The sequence below is a fragment of the Tasmannia lanceolata genome, unplaced genomic scaffold (assembly GCF_043159265.1).
Source record: "Tasmannia lanceolata isolate RefF3 unplaced genomic scaffold, GAP_Taslan_0.1 ptg000005l, whole genome shotgun sequence".
In the NCBI taxonomy this organism is placed as follows: Eukaryota; Viridiplantae; Streptophyta; class Magnoliopsida; order Canellales; family Winteraceae; genus Tasmannia; species Tasmannia lanceolata.
This window is the reverse complement of record NW_027518682.1, coordinates 5,639,043-5,656,128: the sequence shown is the minus strand read 5'-3', so window position 1 is coordinate 5,656,128 and position 17,086 is coordinate 5,639,043. Positions and strand designations below refer to the sequence as shown.

At 39.5% G+C, this 17,086-nt stretch overlaps 1 protein-coding gene across 2 annotated transcripts; it reads right to left on the bottom strand.

Moving 5' to 3' along the window:
* Positions 1-214: 214 nt before the first annotated feature.
* On the bottom strand, positions 215-13,274 carry PLL1 (poltergeist like 1). 2 transcript variants are annotated; one of them, XM_077379152.1, is made up of 4 exons: positions 11,424-13,268; positions 3,710-3,823; positions 3,184-3,448; positions 215-864 (listed from the first exon to the last, which is right to left on the bottom strand). In XM_077379152.1, exons 1-4 carry the CDS (start codon positions 13,053-13,055, stop codon positions 743-745), a joined length of 2,133 nt encoding a protein of 710 aa, XP_077235267.1. In that variant the 5' UTR covers positions 13,056-13,268; the 3' UTR covers positions 215-742. The 2 variants fall into 2 exon arrangements, with proteins under 2 accessions (XP_077235267.1, XP_077235269.1); XM_077379154.1 differs by lacking the exon at positions 215-864 and having other exon boundaries at positions 3,300-3,443; positions 11,424-13,274.
* Between the last annotated feature and the right edge of the window lie 3,812 nt (positions 13,275-17,086).

Genomic DNA, 17,086 nt, shown 5'->3' with positions numbered 1-17,086 from the left:
TTGTTTGCACGCTTTAATCTTGTGTGCCCGATGTTTCCATTGACAAGGTTATTGAGACTCTAGGTGACAGGGTGGTAGGCCCTATGGCCCATAGTATCAATGGTTCCGATCGCCTGTAAATCTCTCCATTAGAGAATTCAAACCATTTGATTGACTGAGATTTTTCTGCTATATTGAACTATATCGGGCATGTAGGTGAGAGATTCCACAGGAGTCCTGATAAAAATTTCCACTTTTTATAAACTGCTTTGGTGAAACCACCACCTAGAGATTACAGATGCTCACTTTCAACAAGATGGGAAACCTGAAGATCAGAAAGAGCTTCCCCCCTCGAAAGACATTTTTCCTCTAAAAAAACAGAAGAGAACAAAAACAAAAAATCAAAACCATATGGCAGAGCCTCCACTTCTCTGCACTCCCAACAACAAAACTAAATCTTCCTCCAAAAGAACTCTTCCCAGCAAGCCATCTGCTAACTCCATTTTCCTCTCTGAACTAATAATCTCCATGCTGAAAGCAACTTTGGCATGTGGGCCATACCAATTTGCCTCTGGTTCCCTCCGCGTACTTGGTACACCCTTGTGCTTGATGAAATAAAATCATCCCTATGGGACTTACGAAAAATGGGTCAGTGCTGAGGCTTGGCCTTCCACTCAATCTAAAGATGTATTGTCGACAAGACACAGTCACTTGTATCCAGAAGAAACCGATAAAGATGCCGCATGTTAATTGAAGTGTTTCATCAGTACTTTCCCGAGTACTTCCAAATTCTTCCTTCAAGAGATATGACCATGACTGTTACATCATCATGGTACTTTCTGCGGTCTCCTTGCGGTATATCCAGTAATTCATTAAAATCCATTCCTGCAGCCAAGGATCATTAGCTTCAAACTAGTAAAAGATAAGTAACTTGGATCATCATTACAGGAAAATGTGTGATTCTGAATACAAAAGAAATGCTCCACATCACATTTTTTTACCTAGCTAGCAAGCTTAAAATTGACTGAATCAGGGACGAATGCTGGTTAACTTAGTTTATTTACTTATTTGAATGGTGCTGGTTAACTTAGTATGACCCAGTATTTTGATAGTATGACATGGGAAAAGATTAGTGGGTTTGAACAAATGCTCAATTGTGGGGCGTTAAAGGGTCCAAAATCTGTGAACATGACTCTTGGTTAGAGCATTTACTGTATAAATCACAAAATTGGCTTGCACTGTTATAACTTGTAAGCTTTAGAATATCCATCATCAATGATCAAACTTACAATATTGTACTTGTGTCTAATGGAAATTCGAGAAAGAACAAGAAATGGTTCAGAGAATATTTTTCTATCCTTGTGCCAGAGCTATTTCGCAACAAGTTACAAATCAATTCAAGTGGTTATTGAACAGTTTTGTTTTTAAATTTGTAAATAATGACAAATAGAAACAAAGACAGGATAAGAGCCACAAATGGGGTGCAGATTTTGGGTTTAAAGCCAGGTTAAGAAAAAAGAGAGTAAAATACAGTGAGGAATAATCAATAATGGATCAATTTATCCTCGAACCTTCAACTTTACTCTGACAAGCAGCATAGAGATAACCAAGAGTATAAAATATGTCAGTAATCACAAGTGGGAAGTGCTGCAGAAAAAATTTACAGCACATATTGTGGGAATATGTTAATGTAAACCAATTTAATAACCATTGGGTGAAAGTTGAGAGGCACACCACACACCTTAGGAACAGTCTCAAAGGATCCATTTCAATCACTTGGCACCAAGTTATTTGGGTCCACAATTCAAGTATTTGAAATGTCAATATAGTGATTAAATCAAGGATTTCACATGAATCCTCTAACTCGTCACCAACAACATATTGATATTCTCTTATCAACATCACAAAGGATGGAGGTGGGTGGTTTTCTTTGCACCTACCAAAGAGTGACCACTTCAAGCAGCTGTTTTCCTTTCAATAAACCCCCATGCAAAACAAAGACAGCTGTTAACAGAAGCCAATTTCTTTTTTAATGCTGACTTAAAAATCCATAGACACCAACACCCAAGCTGATTGATAATTGTTTACAATGCCACTAGGCACTTGCAAAAGAATTGACTATATGTCTATTTTTTTTCTTATTTGAAATGGCAGAATAATATTATAAATGAAAAAAGGGAGTGGGCCGAGGAGGACCACAACAAGATACAAGAAACACAATAAAAAAACCGGAAAAAGCAATACAACTCTCACGGAGGAAGGAAATAAAACCACTCCAAAACCAAACGACTGCTTCCCCCACCCAAAACCAAACGAATCTGCCTCCCCATTTTCTGCTCTTGTGGTGATGTGCAGGATACATCAGTGGGCATAAGAAATTCCAATAGTCCGGTTGGCACCATGATTTCCAAAGATCCTGGTCCATACTCCTTTGTGCATCCATCAATTTCTATTGTTGTAGCATCAGATCTTGAGCTTTTGAATCCGGATGATAACTTTGTCCCTATCGATTCTGGTAGTTCTATCGTTGAGAATTGACTAAATGTCTATATCACATTTTGTATTACATATGTGTCACTACTAATATCATAAAGCATACGTATGGATGAGTTGGTATTAAGATTTCCTTAGGTAACCTATGTATGGCATTACCATTTTTAAAAAAAACTATGTTTGGCCTTCTATGTGCCACACACCACATGAATCCGTGACCAAGTTACTCAGCGTGAGCTCTAGATTTGCGTCCGGATCCCATTTTGGTGACTCCCACAATAAGGATTGAAACTGGAGTGGTTTTCCTACACAACAGAGAAATTGTCTAACAGCACAAGGCAATAGGACAGAGGAGGGCAGCTAGCGGAGAGACAAAGACATGCATTTCAGAACCCAAGATTACAAACATTAAGAAAAGAACAGATCATCATGTATATCTTGTCATTTCAGATGATGTGAATAAGTGAGTAATAATAAAGTTTCGCTTGTTTCTAGATTACTTGATATTGGTATTTTACCATCTTGTTTAACAATATTTGCCAAATATGAAGAAGAGATTCTAGCGATTGGTTAATGCTTTTGGAGTCAAAATTCAAAATTCATACTCCGAATTGTTCTGATGCACATATGGGGTAGAAATATTGAAAGCTTATGAATAATAAGTTTGCAACTTTGCATTAACAAACGTGCCAGGTCCAGAATTTATCTTACCAGCTTTCTTGGCTGCGCGCAAAAGAAGCTCCTCAATTAAATGCTGTGCAGGATCTCCATCTGGAAACTTCTCCATGAAACTCTCAACGAAAGAAACCACTTCTTGATTGGTTAAATACTGATAAAGGCCATCCGACGAGAGGACTAAAAAGTGGTCATTTGGGCCAAGTTTATGGTGACAAAGAGAAGGAGAACACGATAAGTAGGGTGCTGTCCCAATATACTCATTCCGAAACATTTCCAGCAACGCATTATTCCATCTGGGCTGCACCAACATGCAGAAGTAGTAAGTAATAAAAATGTACATATAAATTCTTGATAACATTTTTTTTGAATGATTAAATTCTTGAAAACATATACAGACGGACTTATTCCACTTAAGATTATTTGTTCATACATATTCACAATTTATTTAGTAAATTGTGTTAACATAAATAAATAACCCCTGATAAGCTGTTACTTATTGAGTGGCAAGAGGATCAATCTTGAATGAAAATGTATAAAAAAGAATCCATGATTCACCTACTTGTTTCAGAAATCCAGCCCCAAAGGCACGTGTGACCTTAAGACGACCTTTCACCCTGTCATTGACAATACACTGACTGTCATCCGGGTGTTCTTCCTTGATTCTCAAGACCTCCTGCAAATCAAGCAAACAGGAAAGAATTCTAAGTCTAAGCTAATATGTGTCAATAATAAAATAGAAAAACCGAGCCAAATGAATAGTAGTACTGATCATCGGTATTCAAAAGCATTTATCATCTACAGAGAGAAGATATACCTAGACTTCGAAACAACCAGTTACTCCAAAAGCTTAAGCTGATGGAGATGACGTTATTTAATCTTTTTATAGTTTAACACTCCCCCTCATGGTGGCCCCTCATTCTAGGGTTGGCCTACACGTGGCACATGTGGCCCCACTTTTGGGTTTGGCCATTGAATGTGTAATTTTGTTATCGGGGAGTTTTGAACTCAGGACTTTGGCTCTGATACCATGTGAAATAACCAGTTCCTCCAAAAGCTTATGCTGATGGAGATGGTGTTATTTAATCTTTTTATACATTAGCATAGACAAATCGACACATATAAGTAACAAGGCACTATATGGACTCATCAATGTTGACAAGCGTAAGCAAAGAAAAAAGTATTTCGTAATGGCACCAATCTTTTATATACCTTAAAACCTAGGGCATGTAGGACAAAGCTTCCAGCTACACCACATACTGTGTTAAAAAGGATTCCACTTGATATAGTTCCCCTAAGTGAAGCTTATATGTCAAAGAATATAAAGTATATGAAAAACACTTGTAAATCTGAAGCAACGACTTCGGAAAAATCGGCATCCGAGCTTCTGTGGAGAGCCGAGTTGAGAAAGATATTTTCATAGTTGTTAAATTAGGTATTTGAACAGGAGTCAGATAAGGCATTCCAGAATTTGTAAGATTTAGTACCAGATATTAATGACAACCAGAAACTGCAACTTCTAAATTTTATCTACAGACTGCCATAAAAAAAAAATTAAAAAAATAATCTACAGACTGCAATAAGACTATAAAGTAGGAGCACTCCCTAGCTGAATTATACCAAAAGTGACTATGGTAATTGCAAGAAGCTGAACCAAGCATACTATATGAAACCTTACCTGTCATACTCTGGCTCAGAAGAGGAAAATAAACAGCCCCAAAAAAATGTCTACCCCACATTCATCGCAGGTGATGAGATCTTATCCATGATAAGTCGTCCAGTTCTCAACCACAGGCAACATTGAGGGTTCCCATGAATAGCAAGAAACCCCATGTATCCAAAGCTCTCTCTCCGTGCTAGTGAGATCGTCCAGTTCTCAACCACAGGCAACCTTGAGGGTTCCCATGAATAGCAAAAAACCCCATGTATCCAAAGCTCTCTCTCCATGCTAGTGAGATCTTCTGAATCCTCAGAAGTACCTACCCACCTACCGATTACACGTCCCATTCCTCGGAGGTAAGCATGGTTAGCCAGTTCATACATCCTCCTCAATCTCCTCATCGGGCTGCTCATAACATCCATCGGTCATATGGATATCACTGGTTACACTGATGCTGACTGGGCAGACTCAGCTATTGATCGCCACTCCACATCTGGATATTGTGCATTCTTAGGAGAAATCTAGTTGCATGGAAGAGCACGAAATAGTCTGTTGTCTCTCATTCTAGCGCTAAAGCATAATACAGGGTTACACCCATGGAGCAAGCGAGCTTCTGTGGCTCCATTCTCTGATCAGTAAGTTGGGACTTTTTATAGATGGTAGAATACCACTTCATTGAGACAATAAAGCTGCTTCCAAATAGCCTATGATTCTATTCTTCACGAGCGAACCAAACATATTGATGTTGATGTGCACTTTCTCAGGGAAAGCTCAGTGATGATGTTCTATTTTGTCCTTATGTTCCCTCATCACATCAACTTGTTGACATCTTTACAAAGGAAGTAAGGCCCACACTTCTTCGGCATACATGTATCAAGCTAGGCCTGTCAGAGTCATATGCTCTAGTTTGAGGGGGAGTGTTGTTAGATGTATATGCAAAGTGTGTTATAGAGTGTATTATGGAGTATGTTATGCTGTTATTCTTTACCCTTCATTAAGGGTATTTTAGTCATTATAATAATGTATCTTATGTGGATTAATATAAGGAAAATGAGCACATGTCTTCTCCTTACGTTCTTCACATGATGGTTCTCTCTTCCTCAATCTCTTCTTCTATTTCAACAACCTTAACAGATTCCATCTAGCATCACTAACCTCCACAGTCCTCTTTGCTATGCCCCTTGATCCACGTAAATGCATTAGATGAGTTTCCCTCTATAATCATGGGACCACTAAACTCCCTCTGAAATAATTTTAAACCCGAAAATAGAAGAGTTCTAATTTCAACTTTGCTTGAATTGGTTATGCCTATAGGCCCTGAAAAGCAATGCAAAATCCCGCACAGCCTCACTCCATTTCTGGGTAAAATCAGCCTTCAGTTCTGGGTAGAATCCTGAAAACAGTATCCTCTAAATGGTGGTGGGGTGGAGTGGGGGTGTTTTTTTTTTTTTTTTGGGGGGGGGGGGGGTTGCTGATGCAACTTTACCAAGAATAAGGATAAAAAATCGATGGATAGCTTGTAGTGAAAGATTTCAACAACAAAACCGATCTCTTGATTCAACTAAAATGCAATTCCCAGCAAAATAAAAATAAAAATTTATTGCACTCACCTTCTTTTGTTAACAAATCTAAGAGATGAGGAACTTTTGCACAACAGATCATAAACTTGGTTGAATACAGTTGTAGCTGATCTCAAGAGAATCCTACAAAATACAACTGCATAAATTTTCATATGGAAATTTCTTTCCCAAGAAAAACCCACGAACAGCTAGAAAAAACCTGAAGAGACATCATGTGCCAATCTTCTTTCGACATTGTGAACATCTAATTAGAGTCCTAATATAAATAGACTTCTAATAAAAAAGATAAAAGAAAGATAGGAAGCTTACTAAACTAAGAACTCTTTTTAAAACACTGACAATCCTAACACTTAAAACTTCTAATTATTGACTTTAAATAGAAATAAATCAACTTCATCCCCAAACTCTAACCCTAACACTTAAAAGTTCTAACTATTGACTTTAACTAGAAATAAATCGACTTCATCCCCAAACTCTAACCCTGTGAATAGTATCGTGAAAAGCGAAATGAGTAGGGATATGAACAGTGACGTGAATAGTGTTGTAGGAGTGCAGTGGACCCTCTTTTATTTTATTTCTTAAGTGAATTAAGTGGCTCTTTCTTGATTCTTCTGAAATGGCCCCTAGTGCATCAAAACTGGGCTCCGAGCCTGGGTCACAAAGTGGTTTTTTCACCCCTCTTTGGGTCCAATCTTGGGTCAAAATTTAGGTAAAAATATAGGCTGAGAAGTTGCACTACATCAGTCACCTCTTGAAAGGAAGCCAAACTCGAGTTCAAGTCGTCCTCTTCCAAAGATATTTGCCGGTCGGCAAAAATTTTGTAGCAATGATCTATGAACTTAAGGATTCTGCCACTATTCCAAAAAAAATTTATTTGAAAAGGGAATTAGGGGTGTAAACGAGCCGAGCCGAGCCGAGCTTGGTCAGGCTCGGCTCGGCTCGTTAAGCTCACAAGTGAGGCTCGGGCTCGAACCAGGCTCGGGCTCGGCTCGGCTCAGCCAGGCTCGCGAGCCTTACCGAGCTCGGGTTATATTATGTTCACACCCCTCATCTTCCCTGGACAGCCCTACTAGTGTAATTTGACTACTTTTTTTACACTATGGGGGGTGGTCCTAGTAACAAATGGGGTTCCAAAAATGAAGTGACATATTTTGCTCCCCCCTTTCACTCCATGGACAACCCTTTTAATGTATATATTAATATATAATATATATATTTAAATATATTAAATTCTTAACGAGCCCTAACGAGCCGAGCCTAGCCTGGCCTAAATCGGGCTCGGCTCGGCTCGTTAAGGATTCGAGCCGAGCTCGAGCGAGCTTCCGAGCCCGAGCCAAAATTGACACCCTTAAAGGGAATACTCCGATGGGAACCCTAATGGTATGTAGCCGTGAATTATATAAATAAACTCCTCCAAGATTGGATGGTCGATGAATGAAACTTCAATATTCATCCCGTCCAACAGATCTACATTCTCTACCGCCGATTGGTCATACATTTGCCGATAGATATACTCCAAGTTGATTGATTATATGTTAATTTTCTTCACACCATTTCTTTTGATAGGTATCCATATGACACAATTTTCTCACAATTAATTTCGGTGATTGTGGCATTAAATGGATCTTCGCCTAGATCAGTTTGTGGTATTAGAAATGATTCACACACCCGTATAGGATTCTTCACTCAAATCCTCATAGGATACTTCATCTTTTAATCTTCCAAAGAATTCAGGAATTTCAACGTTAAATTCCTTGTAGAGCAAATCTATGATCGACGCTTCGATACCAAATGATGCAGCAGTAGGACCGATAGGGAAAGAAATCTAACTCTGGGTAGAAATTGATATCCAATGTTGCTCTAATACCAATTTACGATGCAACTTTACACAGAATAAGGACTGAAAGTCGATGGATTTCTTTTGTTCACAGATTTTAACATGAAAATCCAGATCTTGATTCAACTATTAAATAATTCTCAATCGGAAAAAAAAATTACAGCACTAACCTTTTGTTGTTAACAAATCCAAGATATGAATTGTTGCAAAAGATATCATAAACTAGATTGATCACATCTGTAGCCTGATCTCATGAAAACCCTGAAAATACAACCGCATAAAATTTTGTATGGAAGTTTCTTTCCCAAGAAAACCCCACAAATAGCTAGAAAAAATCCTCCAGAAAATCCTGCACCAATCTTCTTTCACATTTTATTCCAAAAGCCATCAAAAGTCAAAACTATTTATAAAACCCAGTCCCAATTACATATATTATATATAACCCCATAGTGAGATTTCTGATCAGACTGCACTTCTAATATAAAAAAAAAGATAAAGAAACATAACAGACCTACAAAACTAAGGACTTTTTTTTTTAAACACTTAAACCTTCTAACCATTGACTTTAAACAGAAATATATCAACTTCAGTCCCAAACTCTAATCCTTTGAACAGTGACATAAATAATGGCGTGGAAGTGTGGTGGGCCCTCTTTTATTCTAATTCACTTAAGTGTCTCTTTCTTGATGCTTGTGGAGGATGGGCCCCATCTGCGTCAAATTGTCCCACATTGAACTGATCCCTTCTGCGTCAGAATTGGGTTTCATGCCTAAGTCACGAACAATGGTTTTTTCATCCCTCATTGGCTAATGCTTTGCCTTCAATAGTGGGTCAAAATCTGGGTAAAACTATGGGGTGGGAAGTTATACTGCATCAGTTGTCCGTCATAGAAAGACGACCAAAGAACACCCAATTTAGCAAGAAGATCAGCTAAATCGTGGACATTTAGAGGAACAGAAACAGACGAGTGAGATTCATTTCCACAAAGCTACATGATTTTCTCAATGAATCGCGCTAACCTCCACCGTCCGTTGCTACAGCCCCTACGCCCATGTAACTGAATTAGACAAGTTTCCCTCTATAACGATGGGACCATTAAACTTCCTCTTAAAAAAATGTAAACCCAATAGAAGAGCCCTAATATCGATTTGGTTTGAATCTGCCCTGCCTATAGACCCTGAAAATCAATGCAGAATACTTCAATACCTGACCCAAAATGCACCTCACTCCCACCCCTGCTAGCAAAGCCGACAGACGAGCGGAACCAAGAATTTACACTTGGGGGAGCCGGACTAATTTACACTTGGCTGCATTGATCGCGGGGGGGGGGGGGGGGGGGGGGGGCATGGCCACTAAACTAGCTATGCATGCATGCAATATAAAATAGATTTTGCTAGTCATTGGGGGGCCATGGGCCCCCTCATGCTATATGTGCCTCCGCCCCTGCCGACAGAGCACCCATCAAAGTTCAATTTGATTTCATCCAGTGACTTTCTCCACGCAGCTCTTGATTATTTTTTGTTTATATGCCCCTGCACAATCTCACTCCATTTCCTGGTAAAACCCTGAAAACAGTATCCTCTAAATTCTCTTCTAGACAGCACCCAGATGATTGTTGAAGATTTAATCCTCCAAACCAGTGTCTTGAACTGCGTCTCTGTAGACATTTTCTGATTCCATTCTATCCAGATGGCCCATAAAGCAGAGAAGAAAAACATCTTCCATAGGATTCTAAATGTTGAACCAAGGTGATAGAACTTCTAAGTCTCCAATAAATTTCCAATTGATCTAGGAATGAACTAGCTAAGACCAAACCATCCTAGTACACGAATCAATATCTTGCTGGTCGTGGAGTAGTGAATGAAGATGTGGTCGATTCCCTCATCTTCAGCCTTGTAGAAAGAGCACCTGTTAGCTAGGGAAAACCCTCTTCTCTTGAGATGTTCCAGCACGTTGATAAACCATCTAGGTTTTAGATCTAGGTAGAGATTTAATTTATACTTTAAGTGTTATGTGAATGGTACATAAGATTTTTTGTTGTTGCAATCTTAGTGGTTTCAATTAATGATGCTTTCTTTTCTTTTTCTTTTTTTTTTTTGAATGGTCGATTAATGATGTTGTCCTTTATTAATCTATTCTTAGTTCTCTATTTTGATGGCTGTTTTTGCAATTTCCTTCATCAACTTGCATAGAAACATTGTTGATGAAGGACTTTTCTAGACCCCACGCTTCCCCACACCCGCTTTATGATTCTATGGTCCAAGTATGACAAAAAATGTCAAAGCCTCAAGCAAAACTTTTGGAATAGGCTAACCATGCTTTACAGTAAATGTTCTCTTAGTCAAAGTGCAAAAACTCATGTGCTTTGTTAAAATTAGCCATAGGCATCTTATATGAAGCACTAGACATGGCCAAGTTTGCAATCCAGACGTGTCAATTCCCTCTTATCAGGGAACACAAGAAAGCATCCCCTTTTAGTTTATGCTACATCATTCCCCCGAAGAGATGCCCAGAAGTTTGAATTTTAGGCACCAGTGCTAACAGACAGAGACCTGCCAGAGGAACCTGATATTTTTTCTGGATTTTGTTTTGAAAATAATAGTAACAAACTGCATTTTATATTGCTGGCAACATCAAACTAACATTGCTGCATAGACAAGGCATTCATTAGAAGACAAATGTATGAAAGGTGATGGACATATGAAGATGTAAATAACTAAAGACAAATTGTGAACAGTGATATGAAGATGTAAATAACTACTCCATTCCATGTCTTATAGGCATTATCCTCTTCAGTTCTGAATAGTAATTTATGTCCAAGAGAAGAATTACGCTAATAATTGTTAATAATTGTTTAGCAAAATGAGTCAGCAGATTGATGACTAAAATTTTTTAACGAAACAAAACAAAGTAAGTGCCTGTTTTGTCAAAGACACACTCATTATGTAGAAAAAAAATCATAAAAGCTTATCGATTCACAACCTACAATATACTGGCATGCGTGAGGGGGGAAATTTGCAACACATCCCCTTTAACTGTAACCAATGCCCTGTTTGTAAAGCCTAAAACGTACAATGTTAAGAAAAAAGGCCAGGCATAGTCAGGTGTTAACTTGATTAAGTGCTTAAAAATTTCCACAATATATGCAAAATTGCTACATGCAAGCATTGAATAACTGTTCCTTTGAATTAAATCTTACTTCTTCGATGCTGGTGCTGTGATCCGTTGACAACTGCAATGCGGTCAAGTTCATTATTTGAGTAGGAGCCCCAATTGCCACTTGGTTCGTCCTTTCACCAAGTTCACTTGTTTCTTCAACAATACCCTCCACGTTTGATCCATCATTTCCTCCTCCCTTTATTTCAACACTACAGTCTACTGTTTGCGGTTGGTACTGCGCAACTATAGCACGACTATCACCAACATTCATCACATAAACATCCTCATCCTTCATGAGCACGGCCAACAAGCACGAACCCATAAGCGCCAGCTCAGGATTCCGATCAAGAACCTTGTCTGTCATATCCAGATACGCTAATTCAGTAACTTCAAGAGCCTTTGAGAGAGCTCCCAAAACCATGCCATGATCAACAGGGCCCACTTTACATTTCCTAAAATTCTGTTGTAATCTCTCCTCTACTCTATTCTCCACTTCAGTTTTCTCCTTATCCTCCCAATCGTATCTCCACGGAAACAACTTCCTCTGAGTCTCTTTGTGCCTAGTAAACCCATATTTCAGCTTAGAAAACAACACTGATCTTCTCCTTAAACCAGAAGAAGAGTTATTTACACGAAAAGCATTATCAACGGAGAACGCAAAACGATCCGACCCAGAAAGATCCAATTCATCATCATCATCCCCCTCAGCAAGAAACTCCCAAAGAGTCTTTCGTCTACGCAAATCCATCTGTTCAGATTGAAATGTCACTCTCTTAACCGACCCAGAACTCAAAGGAGGAGGCAAATCTTTTGTTTCAACCACATTCTCTAAATTCTCATTCCTATTCTCTTTTTCCCCAACAACCAAAGAACAATCTTCAGCTTCCCAAAATAACCCTTCAAGCTCATTATAAACAGCACGATAAAGATTACCCATGAGGAATTCAGGCGCATCAGGACCATTAAACCCATCATAAATCCCTACGAATAACCATCCATGATCTTCAGAAACTACAACATGAACTCGATCCTCGCCCGCCTTCCCGTGGGCCCACTGAACATTCTTGTTGAACTCCCCTTCAATCTTCACATCAGAATCTAGGGTTTCCTCCTTTCCCCTAATGAAATTAAAGACAGGCACAACCCAAGGACGCTTCTTCTCAGAGAAACTCCGAGAAAAAGCTTTTCTAACCCTAGAAAAACCCTTCCCCTTCTTCTTATAAATCCCACCAAGAGGAGCCGAGAAATGGATTCGGCCATTATCAGAGTCGAGCGGGCCGGAGAGGGCCCCACGCTCGATCGGACCGGACATGAAAGAGGAGGTGCTCTCGAATAAGCTAGAATTGAATTTGGGGAGAGTGTCAGTGGCATTGTGGTAAATAACATCTGGTTGTATGACCGTTCTTGGAGTGGAGGTGTTTGCTCCGACGGAGGCGCCGGATATCGATTTGAAGGCTGTTTCAGTTCCGGTGAGTCGGAGGGATTGAGACGGCGAGACGAGACGATCTGAATGGGACGGTGAGAGAAACCTAGCTGATGATCGAACGTAGCAGAATGAATGGCCTAGGGTTTCATCTAACGGCTCAGATGAGAAGATCAGATCGGGTTGGTTGTTTGGAGAAGCGGTTTTTAGGCAGGAAGGGAGGACGAGATGGGAGAAACCGCTCCCCATGGCATTTGATTTCTGGTTTTCAGGGCCGCGATGAGAGATCGGAAAATGGTTTTCCGGCGATGTAGGAGAATAAAAAAAAAAGGGGAAGAGAGGGGGCTCGATTTGAGTTTTTGCAGGGTTTTTTTTTTATATATCTTGGGGAGTGTGGAGAAAGAGGAGAGAGAGAGAGAGGTTGAGTAAGACTCGGTGTAGAGTTTTCTGCTGTTATGCTTTTGCTCTTTCGGTCTTCCCTGGCACGGTCACAGGTGGCGTTTTTTTCCGTGGCGTTTTTATAATCTGGTGCCACGTAATACTTCCACGTTGGCAGTTGGGCTAAGTGTGATTCGCCATGTCAGCGAAATGCATGCCGTGGCCTCGACGCTCTCTTTTGTCATCTTGTCCTGCCCCTTGACATTGCAGATTTTGACAGATGTGTCCTGATAGTCAGGAAAAATGCTAAAAACTAAAAAGGCTGGGACTGTTAGGCTCCTTCCTAACAGTCACTTTTTGGACCTTCTTCATACCACATCCTTCTAATCAGGTCCGTTGATCCGAACGATGAAAATGATTTCATCAAAAAGCCGTTTATGATATCTTGATCGGTAGAGTCTAAGCCCTTGATCCATCAAGCACTATTTACATTAGTGCCAAGAAAAGCTAAACCGTTGATTTTTGCAATCATCATATGAGATCATTGCCCACGTGAAGCTTTTCATGCTTTAGAGGAATGATGAGACGAGAAGATCTTATAATGAGAAAAGGCAAGAAAAGCATCTTCATTTGGGCCCACCCACAACGTGATCTACACCCTCCATTCCAGGGCCCACCCGACAAAATGTTAAAATTCGCTTCTCATTCAACAAGTGTGATTTCGTGATGACATGACAAATGTAGGGTTGAGATCATGGTAGGGGCTTCTCGTAGTCTTAGCAACATTGTGGAATGTTTTATTAGGAAAGGACATTATCGTCAATTTTTATTTATTTTTTTTAAATTTGTATCCCTGGCTGGAGATCGGACGGTGAGGATTGAATAATGGAGAATGGGATGTCACTATCGGAGAGTCAAAATACACGGATTTGGTGTGTCTCCCGCGTATATTTTGGTAGTATGTCTTCCACATTGAATGCTTTCCCACTCAGTCAAAATCCAAAGTCTCTTTAATTATTGAAACCGTGAAAAGAGAAAAAGAGTGCAAGTCAATGCACACCCTTGTCTTTCAATTTTCCTTGTAATTCACAAAACACGACAAAACACATCTTCTGTGCAGTGACGGAAGAGAGACGATGCTCATCCACTCCCCCTAATCCTTTCTCTTTAAGTTTTAACCATGGATTATTACTAAAAAATTCCCACTTAATCCTACTTTTAATGAGGTGGGTCCCAGTACCATCATCCCAGTCAACGAACGGGTGACAGGTACAGAGGTGTGGGTCCCGACCAAAAGAAACCTTGAAGACATGACGTCACGGTTAGGACAACTACTTTTCTTTCTTTATTTGCGGAGAAGACTCCTACTCTTTTTTCTTACTAATTATGTTATTATTTTTCCTCGCCTACGTAAATATTATTTTAATTATATTATAATAAAGAATCTTCCACTTTCTAGATTTTCTGGATTAAAATCTGCGGAGATCTAGGGCTACGAATTGACGACTTTGAATTACCTGATTTGGAATTAGGGCACGTAGTCAAGGCCTGTTTAGAGAGCTTTAAATTAGGTTTCACACCACGTCTGTTTGTCCTACGTGCATGAGTGAAGGAAAAAGTCTACCATGAATTGAAAGAGAGCTAGGGCTTACGTGAGAGAGAGAGAGAGAGAGGGTGGGGTCATGTGAGTGCGAAATGAAGAGGAATTTTCATATTTTCTATAATGGCCACCTTTTCTTACTTGGGACAGCCCCTCTAGTATATGTATGAGCCATGCCAACCTCAATTTTCAGGTTATACATAGAGAAAGATGCTAAATTGAAGGGCCCCTTGGAATTACCTATATACAAGGGCGCCTTTGCAATAACTAAAAAATAATAAATACAATTGGATGGCGTAGACCCAACGGTCGGGTTGCCCTTGCAATTGGGTTTTTGCAAGGGCCTCAGCCTATTCATTTGATTCATCTGAGGTGGTTGTTCCTGTTGAATTATGATTGATTAAATAGCACCAACTCGAATAGCTTAATTAAGGTTTTGAAGTAATTGGTTGTTTCACATGGTATCAAAGCTATTGCGCGGAAGAAACGGGTTCCGGAACCTTGAAAAGATCATTGACAACTCTAACTGCGGAATTGCTTGTTTCGGTCCCTTGTGAGTCAGGTCCCGGGGCCTGCTCCGTACAACCAAATGCGAGCTACGCATGCCCGTCGCGGAAGGTCTTGAGTGGAAAACCCAACAACTGCTTGATATTAAAAATCCACATGTACAGCCAACAAAAAAAAAGGGATCACACGTGAGAGGGAGTGTTGAAGTATAATTGATTAAATAACACCAACTCTGCTTAAGCTTTTGGAGTAATTTGCTAATTTAGAGTTCTCTCTCTCTCTCTGCATAGTTCAGCCACACAATGACTTTCTGCGAAATTGCCTAGCAAATCCCAAGCTTTTATGCTATGCAGCTCGAGGGTCACACACATTCAAAGTCTTTCTTATTCTTTCCCCAGAAAACCTAATAAGGCCACATGCCATGAAAAGAAAAAACGATCAATATTTCACCCATACATGAGATAGTCAAAAGGCACCAAAACCCCACATAAACAATATTTAGGGGCTTTTCTCCTCTCAAAATAAAAATCCTTTTATAAAGGTAAGCCAAACTTCCACCCTCCTACACTCTCCAGTGCAATGTTTGGGTATAGGATTATAGGAAAATATTTACTTGAGAAATAATTTTGGGGAAGTGAGTTTCTAACCTCTTTCTGACTCATTTTCCCTCGAAATTTTGTCCAAAATCTAAAAATTTCCATGTTTTCTTTCCTTCTACTTCAATACTACATAGATTCAAACCAAATGTTGTCGAGGGTTTATAGATAAGGAGTTTAGGATAATCTGGATGAAGGCGGTGTGGTGTGGTGTGTCAATGACATTGGCCGGACTTTTGTCGTTTTGAGCAACGAATCCAAGCAGGTAAACGAGGCAAAAGTGGGGCCCAATAAGAATTGTTAATATGAAAGGTAAAATAAGTGTTTTACCAAATTGGGTTGACAAGTGGTATCCAAGGTTTGAATTACATGTGCTTCGTACGTCACAACAAGGAGCTTGTGGGTTGAAGCCACTTTACCTACCGAGAAATAAAATATGTGCAGGCATCATTCACGGAGTTACGTGTGAGATGCAACCAGGTATTAGAGTAGGTGCAGAACAACTTCAATAAAATAAATATTATTTATTACGTGCCCTAACATTTACATTTCTTTTTTTTTCAATTCTGCTTTTCATTAAATAAAGGGATATGGTAGCCTGATACGCCATCAGTATCTACTCTCTACGGATATTATAATTCTTGTTTACGAAATCAAAATTTAATTATTGTACTAACTAATAATGCACTACACATGGCAGTATATGATCCTAGTGGGCCATAGTACCAATATGACATCTATCGAACACCCTCTTACACTCCTTTCCCCATCTGCCACCACTTGATAAATCAATATTCCATGGAAAAAGCTTTCATGGCGGCCAAACATGCTCTAAGCCTTGAGATGGAAGAATTTTTTTTATTTTTTTTTTCGAGACGTGGGGCTTGGGTATAGTATATGAAAGCAGCTGTGGATATCAACTGCTCGTGACATCTGACCAAGTCAACTTCTGCATGGTCAGCACTGAATCACAATTCCTCTCTCTCTCTCTCTCTCTCTCTACAAGAATACAACAAGGGTCAACACTCTGATACAGAGAATGGACCACCGGTGCTCTTTACAGATAATATTTCCCTCTACTCCATGACACAGGCATCGTTGCATTATCTCCCCACACTCCTTAATAGTTAAGTCCCTGATTGACATTGACACCCCTTTTTTTTACTGCTAAACCCATCTTTCTGTTATTTTAAAATCTT

Excerpts from the sequence above, each read along its gene's own strand:
- PLL1 (XM_077379152.1), bottom strand. The coding sequence starts at position 13,055 with ATGGGGAGCGGTTTCTCCCATCTCGTCCTCCCTTCCTGCCTAAAAACC. Across the intron at positions 3,824-11,423 it reads ACAGCACCAGCATCGAAGAA|GAGGTCTTGAGAATCAAGGA; the intron begins GTAAGATTTAAT and ends CTTGATTTGCAG. Across the intron at positions 3,449-3,709 it reads GGGCTGGATTTCTGAAACAA|CCCAGATGGAATAATGCGTT; the intron begins GTAGGTGAATCA and ends ATGTTGGTGCAG.